The 18,325-nt window shown below is 41.3% G+C and overlaps 1 protein-coding gene across 1 annotated transcript in view; it reads right to left on the bottom strand.

The window, feature by feature from the left end:
* The window catches only part of COQ8A (coenzyme Q8A), a 41,739-nt gene extending 24,347 nt beyond the window's left edge, over positions 1-17,392 (bottom strand). The window contains exons 1-4 of the mRNA XM_069852739.1: positions 17,372-17,392; positions 8,061-8,255; positions 5,706-6,116; positions 4,424-4,490 (exon numbers count right to left, since the gene is read on the bottom strand). Coding sequence (XP_069708840.1) covers positions 4,424-4,490; positions 5,706-6,116; positions 8,061-8,255; positions 17,372-17,377 — 679 coding nt within the window. The 5' untranslated portion in view covers positions 17,378-17,392. The remainder of the gene's footprint in view (positions 1-4,423; positions 4,491-5,705; positions 6,117-8,060; positions 8,256-17,371) is intronic.
* Between the last annotated feature and the right edge of the window lie 933 nt (positions 17,393-18,325).

The raw sequence follows: 18,325 nt of genomic DNA, 5'->3' as shown, positions 1-18,325 counted from the left end.
AAATGATATTTAGTTCTATAAATACAGATACAAGCTGTCACTCCAGCAGCTGCATGAACAATACAAAAATACATATAATGGACAAAAGTTCAGTAGAGGATCTTGTGTACATTACAGAGAAACATTATCTCAGTATTACATGCAAGCACTGGAGAACGCGATCTTCAGCCTTTCCAGCAATACGTTCTTTGCTCACAGAAGAGGTGAGAAGCTAGGCAAACTCTGCAGTCCAAGAATTGCTGCCTCCTGTTACTAATTTGTAAACAGAGTGTTCTGGCACCACAGGTGAGATCAACATTCCCTATAATGTCCAGGAACAATAGAAAACATGCAAAGACAGGAGGAGGAACAATTCAAGTGTGAATGACGGGATCATGCCATAGCATGCAATAGCACAGGAATTTGGCTATCTGAATCCCAGGAACAATTATATGACCTACCCAACATCTTTCCATCTTCTCAAAGTCTAAAATGATGTTTTTATCCCATCAAGAAAATCCAGAGTCAAATGCTGGTTTGACTGGTGTGGAGGTGGTGGGGGAAGAATCCGCTTCAACCATTACGTTTTCCACAATGATTTCGTAGGGTCTTCAAATGAAGATAGCACCCCAAAGCACATACACAACAAATAGCACGCAAAAAGCTTACTTGCTACGCACCCTCACAGATACAGAGCAGCCTTCTGCCCATAATTATTTTCAAGGCAAAGTGAAGTGACATCTCCCCACCACCACCCCTACTGTCCCCCTAATGCGGGCCTAGAGAGCAGGGGGATTAACAATCGGTGATATTTAAGCCTTAACATTTAAGGTTGAATAGAATAACAATTCAACTATTCACCTCCAGGATGCTGTAGAGAAGCACTTGATAACACTGCACTAGATAAGAAGCAAAACTCGCTGCCTTCACCCAGCAACTCAAACTGGTTGAGAATGGTCTTGGGACTGGGAGGAATGCCAAGGACCCAGGGAGCATGTGCAAGGAACAAGATTACTGAAGTTCACAGAGGAAGACATCTTACTTCATCCCTGAGACCCCAGGTCACAACCACCAGGAGACACTGCGCCTGCACCAGTATGGGAGAAGCTTCTCATGAATACGCATGTCTTTACGCATGTCTTTACACTATAAGTAGCTGTTGCCAAACAGAACGGTGTGCGAGTTAGGAGGATTATCCCCTCGCACCTGCCAGCAAATAAACACATCCCTACTTTATAACCCTTAATTGAGTTAGAGTTTGATTCCGCAAAATACTCCACTTAATTTTGATCATTGGAATGTACTAGGAAGCAAGGACATAACTGAATCACCACTATTCCATAGGTTAACAGTGATATCCCCTGCAAAAAAGGCTCCTTCTAGCTGTTAACCACAATCCTGCAGCAGCAGCAAGTGCTCTCCAAAACCAATAAGGTAATTGAAAACTCATTAAAATCATTCTATTCTTTGCTTTTGGCTTCTGTTGAAAAGGCAAGGCAAGATAAAATGCATAATGAGAGAGAACACAGGGAACTTCTAACTCGCTTATCACTGATCTTTGAAACACTTGGTTTAAGCTCATCTTGACTTCTCTAAAAATATAAATTAAAAACAGGCTTAATCCTAGGAAAGCAAAAACCAGTTCCCATCTCAGTTGGAAACTACCTCCTACACCCTCATGAGACTCCCCTAATTAGTCTCACTCCTCAGCTTGGAGATATTTAAACAAAAAAAAATGTTCACACATTACTTCTTTACTACTTCTTTCATTCTTCCTAAGTCTAAGACACAGAAGTCGCTGAGAGCAAGGACAGTAAATAGCTAGGAGAGGCCTACAAGTATACCTTCCCCTGCACACAGTCTAAGAAGAAAACAGTCAGCCATAAGTCAAAGCTCAGCAACAAAGTCAGAGCAATCAAAAAACAGTTAAAAGTGAATGGTACACCACAGCTCTTGCCATCAGCTAATGTTCCCTTGTTTAAGCATTTCAGATGCATCATAAAAGACAACCTGAAAAGAACGTTTCTCATCAGACACAAGCCAGTCAGGAAAAGCAGTACTGGAATTAGCTGATGGGGTTTCACAATTGCACTGGCTCTCCCAAGGCCACGCGCAGGTCAGGAAAAGCACTCTAAACTCTGTGCAAATAACAAGCAGGAGCTGCTTCTTGCTATAAATAGAGTCCCTCTTTCCATGCAGTTCTAGGGGCTGTCTGAAGGTTTGTACCACTCTGGATCAAGGTCTGACTGCTAAGCATTCTTTACTGGCAGTCCTTCCCATGTGGGGCTGCCCACACTACTTCAGACTTCCACACTCTTAAAAACTCTCTTCAAGCCTTACCTAGCCTACACAAACACTACCAAAGGATTTCCTAAACTGAAAAAAATTCAGAGGGAAAAATAAGCAATGAATGCTAACTAGAAATTGCAGAGGTCACAGAATCTGAACACCATTTTTGCAACACAGTGCTCTGTCAAAAGCAGTCTGAAAGCATATGAAGGGCAAGACTGAAACACAGATGATGCACACAGATATGACTGGGGATACTGCTTATAAACAATCTCTTTCTTACTCTCTCTTTGCAGTTTTGGTTTGCTGTTTTGTTTTTTAACTTGAGGCTAGAAGACAGGTAGGTAGTGGTATTTCCCCTTGAACCATGAGTCATCCTTTCCTCATGCAACAGCCTTGGGTGCCAAAAGTTGGCGTGTACAGCGACAGCACTGGAACTCAAAGTTCACAGAAAATTTGGTCATCTGCCACTTCACATCCACTAGCTGTCAGCAAGCAGCCACAGATAAATTTGGAATATGACAGCTAAAAGTGTTGTGATGCTTTCCATAAGAAGCAAGACTAAATTAGAACAGAGACTTGTATGCTACTAGAGCTTAAAAACAAAGAAGTCAAGTGAGTTTTAAACTGATGCCTTGTTACTGCAAAAAAAGCAGATCTTGAATCCTGCTTTACTTTAAAGAATACTAAACACACTGAGAAGCCAATGAACTACAAGTTAGAGGTTTGACTAGCATTAAAGCCTTACATTATTTTTGTGATAACTCACTCACTGGTTATTCCCGCACTCAACTCTTTCTAGTGTTCATATTACTCTGACAAATAAACACACAGAGGAAGAATAATTGGTTTTTTTTATATAACAAGTTGATTCAGTTACATTTGACAGGCTATTTTTTCTTTCTTCTGGGATCTGTAAAACAAGGACATCTACTTTGCCATGTTCTTCTCTATCAAATTTTGTAGAGGATAATCACAAGAACCATAAGAGCACTAATGTGTTACTTGGGAGAGGCTGTAGAGATTGTTCACAACCTAGATAGGCTACTATCATCTCAAAACACTAAGGTCACAAAAAAAAAAAAAAAAAAACCACAACAGAGACTACCCATCTAATGATTAGCTAAGTAAGACTATCCCTAAGTAACTACGGGATACCTCCTTTTTTCTCGGAAGCATGGTCAGTCCTTTGATGGCTTTGGATACAAGACATTAGATAAGCACTAGCTGTTAATATTACTGAAGAAATTTAGCTGCATTTTAATGTCCTGTTCTGCTAATAAAATCCATATAGGTTTCAGCTAGCTTGATCTTACAAGCTCGATCTTTACATCCTTCCTGGGAGAAAATGGTTTATAAGCAACAGCTAAGTAAATCAAACTTTGACTATTACCATCTCCCCATTTTCAAATCAATAATAAAGTATATGTCTTATATTTAACCACTGTTCAGAGAAGCAGCAAGGATAAGTTTGGGAAAAAAAATATCTAAAATAACAGCTGCTCCAGCTGTTTGTGCTTGAGAGTAGCAGCCTACTGTGATGACTAGGAGTTTCCTCAAAACAGTGAGATGATATACAGAGGACTGGGATATTGGTACAGACTGGAGCACAACCTGCACCTCGCGCTCTTCCTCTCATTAAAACAGTATAACCCACTTTGCATAACCACGAAGACGTGTGGTGGTTCTACTGTGTGGTGGTTCTACTATACGTTCTCTAATCATCTGCCTTACATTCTTAAGAGTGACTTTCTTCTTTTCCATTTCAAAACAGGCATGCGAAAACTAAGCTCCACAACTAAGCCAAATGAAACCCCATGCTAACTCTTTAGATCTTGTTTGCATCTGAAAAGTCTGTTTAGGTGGGGAGCTTTTTTAATTTGCATACCATCACAGCAGCAGTTAGATACAGTAACAGAAGGCAGCATTCAGTGTGTAACTTCATTCTAACTAAAGGCCAAGATCCACAATTGTAATGAAACATCCCAAATCAAGCTCTGAGCTAGCCAGCCATTTGTGAGAAAGCACGTCTCTATTAACAAGCTTAACCAGGAAACAGAACAAACTAATGTTTCAGCAGGAGCACTGTCATAGCCAGCCATTAATCAGCATGTGCAAACATAGTGACTTCGCAAACATGGCTATGCAAACTGACCTCCAAAGTTGGCGAGCCGTCCAATCCTTGTGACGGGAACCTTCCTCTCCCGAGCCCGCTCACTGAGCTGAAGCGGTAAAGAAGGAAAACAAACAAAAAAAAAGAAACCAAAAAAAAATCCACAAATTAACTGGGCATATCATCAGATACCTGCAAATTCAGAGTGCAACTTCGAAGACACTTGGAACAACTCAGTGCTACAGAAAGCTTTTCTGGAACACCGAGCCTTATATGTGTTGAGAGATTTTCAAGTGGATACTGCAGAATAGACACACCATGAACTACAACACACACTAAGCAGAGGAGTAGACAAAAAGCATGAGAAAGATAGAAAAGCTGAGTGTTTAGAAATCCCATTTTTACTTTCACCTCCTCAGCCCTTAAATTTTGAACTTGGATAAGCAGCAGGCAAACTCCCTTCCACACAAGAAATTAAAATTCATGGAAGGTTAACAGTTCACAGTACTGTAGTTAATCCCACACATGAAGTTTCATCAAAGCAGTATCCCAAGTGAGTGAACCCACAGTAGCATCTGATACGGGGTTTGGGGAAGGAGGCAGAAGGTCAGAGCACACGGCAAGTATCGTCATTATGAATTCTGCTGTGGCCCTTCTGCACTGAAGGAAGCCCTAAAGCAACAATTGAGAGCTGTGCTACTCTCCAATCAACTAATGGTCAGGACAACATTCTCTCCATCTCTAGGAGTGCAATACACAGCCTAGGAAGCCACAGCCTTCACTGAGAGTTGCTTAGCCTCAACCTACTCTTCACAGCCACAGCAAAACAACTAGATAATGGGAACAGGGCCCTTCAAGGAAAACACAGACCTTTAGGTAAGTCTTCAAACCTTTGTATCCCACAGCTGTCCCCACTTACTCAACGCTTCATCCCAAAAAGTGGGGTAAAAAGAGACCCTTCAACATTGTAACACACATCAATAAGTACATAGGACTATGAAGACTCAGTGCATCAAAGGAGAACTCCTGTTAACATACAACTGAAGTTTACCCCTAGATATGATTTTTAAACATCCTCTCATACCAGAATATCTGATATACAAAAAGGGCCAGAAGGAGGAGAGCCTTAAAAGCTACTGACAGAATATCACAGAGATCATATTTAACGAACACTGATGATTCATTCTTTTGCCTCCACAAAAGGGAATAGCGGAAGAGGAAGAAATGAGAGAAACAAAGGAGAGGGTGAGTAAGGAAAAGGCAGTATAGAAACCACAGTACTGAGAATACTTAATAAAAAATAAAATAAAAAAAAAAAACATACCATCTGTTTGTAGGGTTTCTGCTCTGAACTTGTTTTTGCCTGTCTGGCCTTATCAATATCTTCAGCTGTTAATCCACTAACAGAGGAATGGTCTTGATGAAAAGCCCTATTTTGTCCAAATGCAGTAGCAAAACGATTTCCAGGGTCCGTAAAGCCTCCAAATAACCTTGCATCCGTTTTGGGAGGAAAAAGCTTCTGACCCATGCCAGAATCTCCAGTCCCACCAACACTTCCAAAAGGTCCATTTGTAGTGTAAGAGTGAGCAGGGCCTTCATTACTGTGTTCATGAAGTTTGCCAGGGGCAGTGGAGAAGTCCATCGGAGCATCTGATGGCTCTTGGGCTGAGAAGTCATAGTCTTTCCCAAAGTCCTCACCGAGATCATTTAAGTTCTCCTGCTGTTTGCCTAGTTCCTGCAAACAATAATAGAAATACTTCAAGACAAGAACTTAAAACCTGTTCCCTACCCATCCATGATCCTCAGAGATGGGAACGCAGCAATAATTTGTGGAAACTCTGGCACTGCAGACATTCACAATAACAGATATGAAAAAAGAAACCACTGAGGATGACATCTGGAATCACTGGCAGTCTTTCAACCTCACTGACGGGACAAATTCATTAATAACTTCACAAACACCCATAACCAGAGACACTTTGTTCTGTACACACTGCCAGAAAGGGTTACTAAATGTTAGAGTTCACTAGAAGAAACATATAGCTCAGAAACAACAGGTGATGGGAGTTACAATATCGAGTAAGACATACTTAGCTGGGATAACAGAAAACTAAACCTTGTAATATTCACTTCTTATCCCTACCCTGCTCCCTTCTCGCATGCTTTGGCAGGGGGCAGCAGAATCAGCCAGAACAACATAATCTCATAGCTACATCCTACTTGATATATTCTAGTTACCTACCTCAGCAGTGGCAATAGCATGGAAGAACTGATGACTATTACAATCAGTCAACAGGATTTTAAATTCTGCTGTGGTCAGGCAAGCAGGCAGCATATTTGAGGCTATTTCCTTAATAATATTTTCACCTCACAGAAAAAAAACAGAACATGTTTTTTCCTGCTATTCAGCAGGTCTCATGCTATTCTGAATCTCAACATCACAGGGCAGGGGCACATGAGGAGAAATTTGTCTAGAGATGGGGACTGTGGCCACAATACTGACTGATGATTTCAAGCAAGAAAGCCTCTCTACTCCCATACTAAAGTTTTTAAAATTATGTCAGCCAGCTAAAACCTTGCCACAGACTGAAAGAAGTGAAAGTCGCTTAACAAAAAAGCTTTCCCCTACTCAAAACGGAAAAGCATCATAGCTCCAGACTGCAGATTTCTTCCTGAGCCCTGCTTTGGCAGCAGCTCCTCATGCAACTTATTTACAATGCAGTGCAAGTGTTCTGTGGGTTTGGGGGGGAGCTCTCTTATGGACAGAAACAAGAGAACATCGTATCTTTCTCTCTTCTTGGATGCACAAGGAGGACAAAGGCAAGACAAAGCACTATCCCCATAAAAAAAAACCACGCTTAGGGTATTTCTGTTGCAAGCTTACACAGAATCAGGGAAACATGGGCCTAGATCATAGCAATGAAGCTATAAGAGACTGTCATGATAATCTAACCCTGTTGCATAAAAAAGTCAAAATCATGCTCATTAGCTTCTGCTTCAAAATCACAACCTTAGCTACAATGTCTTTCTGAAGAAAGACAAAGGATGATTCGTTCCAATTATGAGAAATTCTTTTCCTCAGACAAGTCTCATGGTTTCAAGAGATGGCCACACTGGAAATGAAAGCTCTCATAAATCCATCCCCATGCCTGGTAACAGAAGCCTAGGTTGTAGAGTGATGAAAATGCAATCACTTGACTCTCAGCCATTCTGAAAAATATCTTGTGCACTAATTATGTAAAGAAAGGAAGAATCACTGGCATAAATCCAATTCTAAGTCCACTCAAAAGAGCTCTTTCACTTAGCCAAAGGAGAAATAATCAACGACTGAAGTTTGAAGAAGACTTCAAATAATGAGACTACTGGTCAATGTTAGCGAGAGCCCAATCTTTGACAACATGAGATGAGAAAAGCACTTTTTTTCAGCATGTCTTAAATATTCAGTAATGGAAACAGAAGCCATCTGTTGTAACACTCACCTCTCATTCCTGCCCATGTACTTACTGCACACCACAAGTCCTGGAGAATTCCCCATGATGCAACATCCGTATTATCAATCCAACACTTCAGAGCTAGGTTCTAGTTTGCAGTGCAAGTTCCTAGCCACTCTCACAACAAAACCAAAAAATATCTGTAGGAAAAGCAAATCAGACTGGGCTGTGCACAAACATTTACTTACCTGAATTTTCCCCAAGGCAGAACTGAACTGTTCTTCAGCAGTGGCCTGGAGAGTCCTCGCAACAGTAGCAGCATCACCCCCGAGGAGCACTTGCCGAAGCTGTCCTGCTTGAGTTTCTAGGACTGCTTTACTAAGTTTTGTCAGGCCTTTCATCACCATGATTGCATCACCCGCCATGACTGATCCCTTTCTGTTCTGAAAGATGTAAAAGAAAAGAAAAAAAGGGGAAGGAAAGGGGAGGAGGGCACAATTGATCAAACCAGTTTGCAACCACTTTCCAATCACCTTAAGGCCAGTGGCATATCCCAGACAATCTCTTTCTACTTTGGCAACAAGCCACCACAGGAAATTGTGTGCAGCTCAGACAGCACACAGGCCAGCTCAATCGACGACAAGTTAGCTGACCTTACCACTCACAGCAAGAACTCTCCTTATGGTTGTTCAGGACTTAGGGTAGAGTTCCAAGACTCTACATGAACATTCAAATTATCATTGACCAGAGGAAGCAAGAGACAGGTCAATGTCAGTAGCAATGCACATATGGTCTTGATTCATTCTAAAAGTTTTAAAAGGACTAAAAGCATTAGCATTTGAACTTTAGTTATTATCTGGCCCTGGAACATAATCAGTGCCTGATAGCACGGATGAAGCGCACTGACAGCTGTCACATCCCATTCCTGCCTGGGAGCTAAGCCTCCTCATTTTACATATCCAGACTTCTTCAATCCCACACCAATGAGTAAGCTTTGTCAGTCCTTCAACAGTAGCCTGCTCAGCCCTCAACTTCTAGTGCATTCTGCTACTTTTAATTGAAAATTTAAGTATGCTAAGAACGCCTACCTACCACAGCATTTGCCAAGTACTGTGTTATAGTGCTAAAGTTTTTTACTCCCTGGTCATTCCTGTTCAAGAGGCACTCTGTATCATATTCCTATCAGTTTGTGCAGTTTCAGTGTCTTCAAATACAAACTGGGCACTTGTTCTGGTTTGATCTTAAGCAGAATCAGTTTTCTAACTTCAGCTAAGCCTCTTCTGAATAACTTCATTTTCTTAAAGCTGCCTGCATGTTTTTCAGACACTGTTTTTCTCTCCAAAAGTGACAGCACAGGACATTGGTATGCAGAAAGGCCATTGCTTATACTTATTCCTGTAGAAACCAAGGTCATTCTTAAGCTGGTGGAATGTCCTAAGTGAAAGGGGAGGAAAAGGGTTGCACCTGCAGGGAGAGGTAGACAGGACAGGTGACCCCAAACTGACCAACAGAGTATTCCATTGCACTTACATCACACTTGGTATAGAACTGAAGGATAACAAAAGTGTCACACTCTCTTCTTCGATGGCCACTGCCTAGTGAGGACCTTGTCTGTCCTTTTGCCTCTGACCCCGGGTCCATGCGTTACTAAATCCAGTTCCAAAAGTCTAGCTCCCCCCGCCACTGAATCCAGCCCAGGACCTTTCCCAGTGCCTTCTCTGCAGCATGTGTGGTGAGAAGGTTGGGGCAATTTTGTATATTTACACGTATTTATTGTTTATTAGTAGCATTTTCTGTATTATTTCATTAGAGCTGTTTTAGTTTTAGCCAATCCACAACTCATTCTCTCATTTCCCTCTCCTTTTTTCCTGGGAGTGGGGGAAAGGGAATTGGGATCACAACTGCTCATGTGTAGCTGCCAGTCAATCTGGGCTGGGTCTAAACCATGGCAGCACTATAGGATGTGGGATAGAGTGTCTGGGAACAAATTCCACTGACATCTTTCTCTCAGCCTAGAACTAAGCTCAGGCTCTGGACAGGTCTGGCTATAAAACACAGCACTAGGCACAATGCTGCCAAGAGCCTTCTGACTTCCATGTCATCACCTCCACTTTCCTTTGTACAGCCATTATAACCACCTAGAAACCACGCAGGTGGTTTGTTAGCTCAGAAGCATCAGCAACATGCTCCTAGGCAGCACTGCCAAAGGACAGTCTATCATAACAGGTGATTTATCCCAGCACCTTGCTGAAATACAGGCCTCCCTGTAGCAAACAAGCTACAGGCAACTGACTTGCTGTTTTCAATGTTTCCCGATTCACTGCAGGTGCTCACAGACCCAGACACCACAGTACAAGCACAAGGCATGGCTGGCTAAAGAAGGACTTCAGAGATCAAACCCAAGAAGAATCAATCACCAACAAATAAAAGCTGAGAGGGAGAAATGTATTTTCAGAAATGAGACCATATGCCTGCTTCTTAACTAAATTGTGTCTGTAAGCCATGTCCTTCCACTTCCTCATGTTTTGTATACCAAGTCCTCACCTTTAACAAAGCACAAACAGGAAAACACAGAGGAAACCAAAATAACCATATGGCAATGATTAATCCTTTAGCAATAAGCATTAGGAGCAAGAAAACATTCACATAATGTCTGAAGGTGGGACCTAATAAGTGCAATGAGAACTGAACTGACACTGGAGGCATTTTCCTCAAGTGGAAAAGACCCCGAGTTATGCTAAATGTAGATCCAACATTTAGCAGGACACATTGTTTAATTATCCAGGGAAAGATTTAGTAAGCAGAGACTATCAAGGTTATTGGAATCAAAAGGAGAAAGCACGAAAGAAAACAAATGCTAGATAATCAAGAAGGGAAAAAACTACACAAAAAATAACCAATAATTAGGAAAATTCTCTTTTTTCTTCAATGAAAAAGCAGTAGGCATAAGCAAGGACAAGAGACAAAAATTAGGAGACTTGAGGAAGCACAAACTTCCAAGGAGATGACTGGTACATACTGCCAACAATACACCTACACAATGCAGACAGCAGGTAAGGGACACCCCCTCCTCCCCCCCAAGTTCTATTCATGCCACTACTAAATCAACAAGTAAACAGCATAAGCAAGCTCTATCAAAAAACAAGTCTCTGTTGCACTCGAATTGTCTCCTGAGGACTTGTTATCTAGCACTAGCAAAGCAGGGAATTTCCTGCGGAGCTGCTAACCTGGACTGTAGAGGGGGTTGACAAGTGTCAATCACGAGCTATTCTTCAAGGATAGGCAGTGTCTCAGCTTTTATCTAGCAAACTTTTTACAGCTGACTTAGCCTCTGGAAAACACCCACACCTTCTAGCACAAGAAGGCCAGAGCAGAAGGCCAGAGCCACGTCACCCTCAGACACCAGACAAGGTCCATACAAGAGACTGAGGGCTGATATAGGTTAGATGCCACATCAGTTGGTAAATCATATCCCAACACTGCACTGGAGTTTATACCCTGTTGTGAAAACTAAATTAAATCAGTGCCTGGGATGAACTGATGTGCAATGACTAGGTGCCTCATGAGCCACTGTCCTCTAATGACTGACTGCTGTGCGCTTCCACCCTTCAGCACTGGACTGGACTGGCTACTGGACTGAAGCTTTAAGAAATTACAGCAAAACATTAAGCGTATTAGACACCAATAACAAAAAAAAGAAAAAAACCTCACAAAAGACAACAGATAAATTCTTATGTTCGCATTGTTTTCAAAACATAATCCTCCAGTCATTCCCCTTCTTTTTCACATGGTAGCATGTGCTCCTACAGACATGCAGAGCTGCTTCTGACTCCATGTTCTTCCTTTACAGATGGCTGAAGAAGCGAAAACCTTACTCAAATATACACACATACATAGGACAGACCAAATTTAAACACAAGGAAGCTTCTAATCATATAGAAATATGTCAGAAATATTTCTAAAAGTTCTCTGTGTGTGACAACACAGCCTCTTTCAATGTAAGGAAAATGAAAGCAGCTCATCTACTGTCAAATAATTAAAAAACAAACCACCAAAACCCTAGCAATTCTACAGTAGCCCACATTCTTGCTCTCAAGTCTGTAGAAATTTTAGCTGCCTTCTCTATCCCTAACTTTTCTTTTAAAAAAAAGAGACAAAAATGAAAAATACTAGGCTGGCCAGACAGTAAGGCAGAAAACTATCACACTTCCAAAGGAAACAAACAGCCTCTACGCCTTTCCTCCCCCTTCCTACTTCACATTACCACAAATACTTATCTTTGTTGTATCTAAACAGGACGATAGCCCTGGAATTAGTGCTATAGCCACCTACACCATCAGAGTGAGTGTCGCAACTGTACGAAATAAAAACAAACACCACAAAAAAGATACAGATGGCCAAGCGTTCAGCACATTTGTTCTATGGTCAGAAACCAGTAGGAGACTAACTTCAAAACAATTATTATTCATTAAGCTGTTCTGTAACTGATCTTTTTCAGATTTTTCCCCTTTTTTTGTTTTGGTGTGTGCTGCCATTCTTACCCTTTCACATGATCCTTTCACTCATGGCCTTTTTTGGTTCCATCAAACACCCGCCCATCAGCTCCTTTTGTACCAAATTTCCAGGCCCCGGCCTAGATATATTTTCATTAGCTGGATTCCTTGGGTTGCACATGACCCAAATTTCAACCATGCAGGGCACAGAACACACTGCATTTTAAAAGGAGTAAGGCGCCTTCATACTTTAAATTCAACTGACAATCTACCCCTCACCCACATCTCCCACACAGCACAACACCAAAAGAAACATCTTTACAGATCTGACCAACAACAGAACTAAGCACTCCCACATCTGAATCCTGCCCCACTGCTTTGACTCAAGCCTCTTTAAAGCGAATTCACCATGTCTCTGGAAGCTGCTTTAAAACTACCCTTACAGAAAGCAGTTTGCCAAAGCCACTTAAAACAAGCACCTTTGAAGGGCAGGCGAAACTTTTCCTCTCTTTGCGGTTTGCTCTCTAACCGCTATAATAGCAGTACAGGCACTGATATAAGTGGGCTGCTTAGCAGGCATGCATCTTTCCTCCAAAATTCAGAAAGCTTAGCAGTCATTCTTAGAGAATGACAGCTAGTTCAAAAACCAGCATTAACAATTTTCCCCATAAATGGCTTGACACACAACATAAGAGTGAAATGAATGCTTGGACACTTTAAAAGTAAGCACAGCTTGCTTTATTTTAGGCACAGAGACACCAGTGCAAAGTGAATTATCTGGACTGGCGAGTCTATTTATTTCTTTCTGAACGATGTATGGGGACAAAAAAAAAAAATGTAGTCACAGCCCACATGCCTCTTTCTACCTTGGCCACGGATCTAGAAATAATTCACTCACAATTAAAATCCTAGTGGGACAGCACATTCCCTTATTACAGGCTACTTCCTCTGCTGATACATCTCGACACTATACACTAATAAATGCTATCTCAACACAATAAACTAATAAATTCTGCCCTGGGCATATGTTGCTTCTCATTACACTGAGGTAGATCTATCTCAGTTGCTGTGATCTTAAGGCTACCACTCAACCACTTTCTCTTCCCCTCTACCACCTACCATTCACCACCCCCCTCTCAGTGATTCCTGTGCCGGCTCCTGTAAATGCTTATTTTCCAGGAGAGGATAAAAAATGTTCCATTTACTCCATTTGCAGGACTTTAAAATGTACTATTTCGGCATCAAAGATGTGGGCCTTTGAGTCACTATTTCAATCTGGACTTGTATTTATACTTAACATCCTATCTATGTTACCAAGACAGGGAATAAGAAAACAAAAAGGACAAGGAAAACCCAAGAGTTTTCCTCTGTTTAAACACTGGGCAGCACTTAGAACAAGCCACTACAAACCCACAAATAGCTCTGAAATTCTGTGATCAAAATTATTTCCCACGTGTGCAAGTCTCTTATCCAGCAACAAGGACAAGAGAATCTTAAAATCAAAACAGAGCATGACCACAAAAAACACAGATTAATAGGAGATTAAGGCAGATGCCATATTTGAAGCACATACTTAAACAGAACTATTACAGATTGAATTTATATCTTTATTTGATTTTATTGCAAGCTTATGTGAAAGCACAGTTCAGTAGTTCCAAGTCATCCCTCTGTCAGTGTGAGCCTACAGCATCAGCTCAAAAGACAAAACCCTCACATCTATATGGAACAACTCTAATCAGCAGTATTTTTAATAAGGTAACACTAAAGCTCTACAATCCAAACATTGCCCTTCAAACAAAAACCAAACATGACAAGCATTTCCCCCTCAGATTTGCAAAGCAGCTCTAAGCTCTGGCAGAATCACTTCATCAGCTAGGGCAGGAGAATATCTGATGCACAGAGCATCAGTCCCTGTCTGATACACAACTTCACAGCATTCAGCTCTGCACAGGTAACAAACAGACCTCCCCACTAATCTCATGCTCTAAACTGGAATGAAGAGTATAAATGAGGCAGGTTGTCAATTTGTAGTCTGTTGGGGTTTTTTTTTAGCATACATTAAAATTATGTTGTAATTTTTATGTTGCAATTGTTTTTATTAGAAGTTTTAAATTTCTGAAAGCAAACCGAGTCCAATTTGGGAACTAGAAACTAGAAACTTCAGACCAAATTCTTGAGAAAAACAGTAACTCTTCATCTTGCACTTGAACACAATACTCTTCGCTCACAGATCTCAAAAAGCTAAAAAAAAAAGAGGACTGATCTCAAAGCTCTCTAGAGGGAAGAGAACAACTAATTCTCTCTTCAGAGCACTCTGATCCTTAACGTGCACAGCCTATACCTAAGCATTCTTCACGTATCAACCCCTATAGAGGAAAAAGAAACAAGGCCTTACAGCCAGTTTGCTAGCCATCTGAACAATAAACTGTTAACTGTCATTTCTAAACAATTAAATGCAACACCATAATGTTTTCTAGTCAGAACCTTTCAAATAATAACCTTCTGGTAAGTTAGACACATCCTGTAACTGTACCACCATATCTGTCTTCCTCGGGTGCAAGAAGATACTTTCCTCCTTATCCTTTTTGTACACTGGGACAGAACCAGGCATACTACCTCTTGAGTGACTATGTTACAAAGTCAGTAATAAATTCCCCACACAAGCCTCTCCAGGTGGCACAGACACAAGCTCTGCTCACAGGTAGAACCTAACCCTTCTGTTATCATTATGAACAGCAGGTCAAACGCATCTCCCACTACTGACCCTCCCAGCGTATTGCCTTTCAAGCTTGCCCCTGGAAGCTAGAGTTAAGTTCAAACGTATCAGTTTACAACACATCCTAGTCTATTCATAGCTTCCTTACATATCAGCATCTCAAATGTTGGAAGCTTTCTTTTTTTCAGACTGTGTCAAAAGCTACCTGTAAGAAGAAGACAAACAGGATGCAAGAAGAGGACTGTACACAGACTACGCCAAGAACACAGAAATTGATCTCTGTGCTGAAGAGGAACATAGTCTATCATAACCTACAGCTCCTGAGGCCACAGGCCTCAGACAAGTTATTTGCTTCAGTTTCTACTCAACACAGAGAGGCATCTTTGACTCTAGGGTAAATAAGAGTAACAAGCTCTGTATAATATAACATAACAGAAGGCACCCAAGATGACACTGTTAGGCAGGAGCGTTGTTATGCCTGAGGATAAAAAGGCTCTACAGAGGGATCTGGCCAGGCTGGATGCAACCTCGTGCAATGCTGCAGACCTGGGGAAGAGTGGCTGGAAAGCTGCCTGGTGGAAAAGGTCCTGGGGCCGTTGGTCAACAGTCAGCTAACATGAGCCAGCTCTGTGCCCAGGTGGCCAAGAAGGCCAGTAGCATCCTGGCTTGTTTCAGAAATGATGTGGCCAGCAGGAGTAGGGAAGAGATTGTTCCCCTGTACTCAGCACTGGTGAGGCCACACCTCAAATCCTATACTCAGTTTTTGGGCCCCTCACTGCAAGAAGGATGTTGAGCAGCAGCAGCCATCTAAAGAAGAGCAATGAAACTGGTGAAAGGTTTGGAGCACAAGTCTTAGGAGAAGTGGCTGAGGGAACTGGGGCTGTTTAGTCTGGAGGAGTTTTAACACTCTCTACAACTACCTGAGAGGAGGTTGTGGCAAGGTGGGTGTTGGTCTCTTCTCACAATTAATTAGCAATAGGATGAGAGGAAATGGCCTCCAGTTACAGCAGGGTAGGTTCATACTAGAAAAAAATTCACCAAATGAGTTGTCAAGCTTTGGAACAGGCTGCCCAGGGAAGTGGTTGAGTCACCATCCCTTGAGGTATTTAAGAGACCTGTAAATGTGGTGTTTAGGGATATTGTTTAGTCGTGGATTTAATGATCTTAAAGGTATTTTCTAACCCAAACGATTCTGTGATCCCATTACCTACTACTAGACCTAATCTGCAAGCTCTCATACCTAATGCAGAATCTCTACTCTACAACTATTTATGCTCCCTTTGTACAGATTTTGTAAAAATCATGTTCTATATAATATAAACATATTACTTTTCCTAACTAGAAGAGTCAAAGTTTCAAACAACTTCTATATGCACCTTTGAAAATCCCAAACCTCACAGATTGGCTACTGAGCTTTGCTATGCAATATGAAATTCTAGGCTTCCCTATTTTAGAAGAGTTCTCTAAAAGAAACAATTCACTTGCAGCTTACTGCCCAGCCGTTCTCCCTTCCACCTTCTTCTCAGTCCTGATTATCCTCTTGATGAGCACTTTGACTGTATGGAATGAAGACAAGTATTTAATATTCTTAGACGGCTTAATTCAGACAGCAAAAAAGAGCTGTGACATTTCAGAATACTACATCAAGCCTTTTTGTATTTGCTCAGCACATCCAGAAACACCAAGGTGTGCAACTGTATAAACCCTATGCTTTAAGAAGCACATAGAACCCTTCAGAAACTGAATCACTGGGAATGTAAGACGCTTCATTTAGCTCTACACCTCTACAGACTGAAAAAGCACAAAAGCTATAATAATAAGGCGTGGAAATACAACTGTGCAAAGAAAGGGCAAAACTTGTGTATCCTGTTATTTCTTGGTCTCTCACTAGATTAGATTGGTTTAACTTTGCCATCTAAGAGGCAAAGGGGGCTGATGAAGGATAGGGAAACAAAACAAGTGGCATCTATAACTTGGAGAGCAAGCATCTCAGAACCTAAAGATAGGCACATGTCAATAAAACAAGCTTTCACTGCTGGGTGGGAATGTAGACAATGACTGAATCCACCCATTCAAACTATCGTGCTTCACTGTTAGCTTGCATTTTGGCTCCATATGTTAAAGCACAAACTCAGAACTAGCAGTGCTATGAGCAATTCTATAAAACAACTTGAGAGAGAAGCCAACTCTTACTCTAGAGATGCTTGGTCCAGAATACACAGCTCAATATGCCAAAATGCCTCCTCTCCCAGTTTCCTTTTTAAAACAGTTTGTGGGGCGGTGGGGGGGAAGCCAGAAGATCTACATACATAGGAGATAGGATATCCAAATACCGCTTTAGATTCACCACCTTCATCCTAAACTGCAGTGCTGGCCCATAAGTGCAGGCAGATTTAAGGAATAAAAGAAATGCTTATTCATGTGTCAAGCTGAGTCCCAAGATGTGTTCAACAAGCCAGCTGTATGGAGCAAGCTGTATCACGTACACTGACACACAAGATGTCTTTAGACAAGAGACACATGTCATCACTAGCATCCTCATTGGAATAATAAAAAAAAACCCCACCACACACAGGTAAAACAAACCTATCTTAACCTACAAAAAAAACCCCTCTGCAACCAACCATCCAGTTTAAATGATGGAAATCAAAAAGCAGGAATTCAGCTGCTGTCCCCTTCAGTTTCTACAGAAATACTACAGCCTGATAAACAGCATGAAACGGCAGCCAATCATTTGCCTGTAAAAGGACTACTGGAGGACTAAATGCCAAAAACGTCCCGTTCTTGCTGCACATATGCAATGAGTGATTATTAACCTGCTCTAAATATCACAAATAACAAAAGCTGCACCGCACAACAGAGAATTCTCCTTGAAAGTAAACAAGGTGATTACCGCTTAGATGGTGCAGAATTCCCACATACATTTATATCTTCTGACTATCACGCCGCTTTCTTTTTAAAAAGTAGATGACGTCTAAGCACAGCAGGTCAACTATTTTATTTTCCCCCCCTCTCTTGAGTAAGACTGGACAACATACAACTGTTTATTCTAAGCATATCTTAGTCAAGGTTACCAAGGTCATTGCTAACTAACAACAAAGAAAAAGCACATGCAAAACACAGAAAAAAGCCTCCTGGTCAACAGCAAGCAGACTGATAAGTACAGGAACTGCTAAACTCTTCCTTCTTGTGAGGTATGAAAGAGCGAAAAGTTCTTACTACATGGCAGAGAAGTGCAAAGGCACCAACATTCTGTTTAAATGCCAATCTGCTTTCAGCATTTAACTTGGAGCAATTTCTGAAT

The sequence above is a fragment of the Phaenicophaeus curvirostris genome, chromosome 2 (assembly GCF_032191515.1).
Source record: "Phaenicophaeus curvirostris isolate KB17595 chromosome 2, BPBGC_Pcur_1.0, whole genome shotgun sequence".
NCBI classification, from domain to species: domain Eukaryota; kingdom Metazoa; phylum Chordata; class Aves; order Cuculiformes; family Cuculidae; genus Phaenicophaeus; species Phaenicophaeus curvirostris.
Note: the sequence above shows the minus strand (reverse complement) of the source record. Positions and strands in the feature narration are given on the sequence as shown.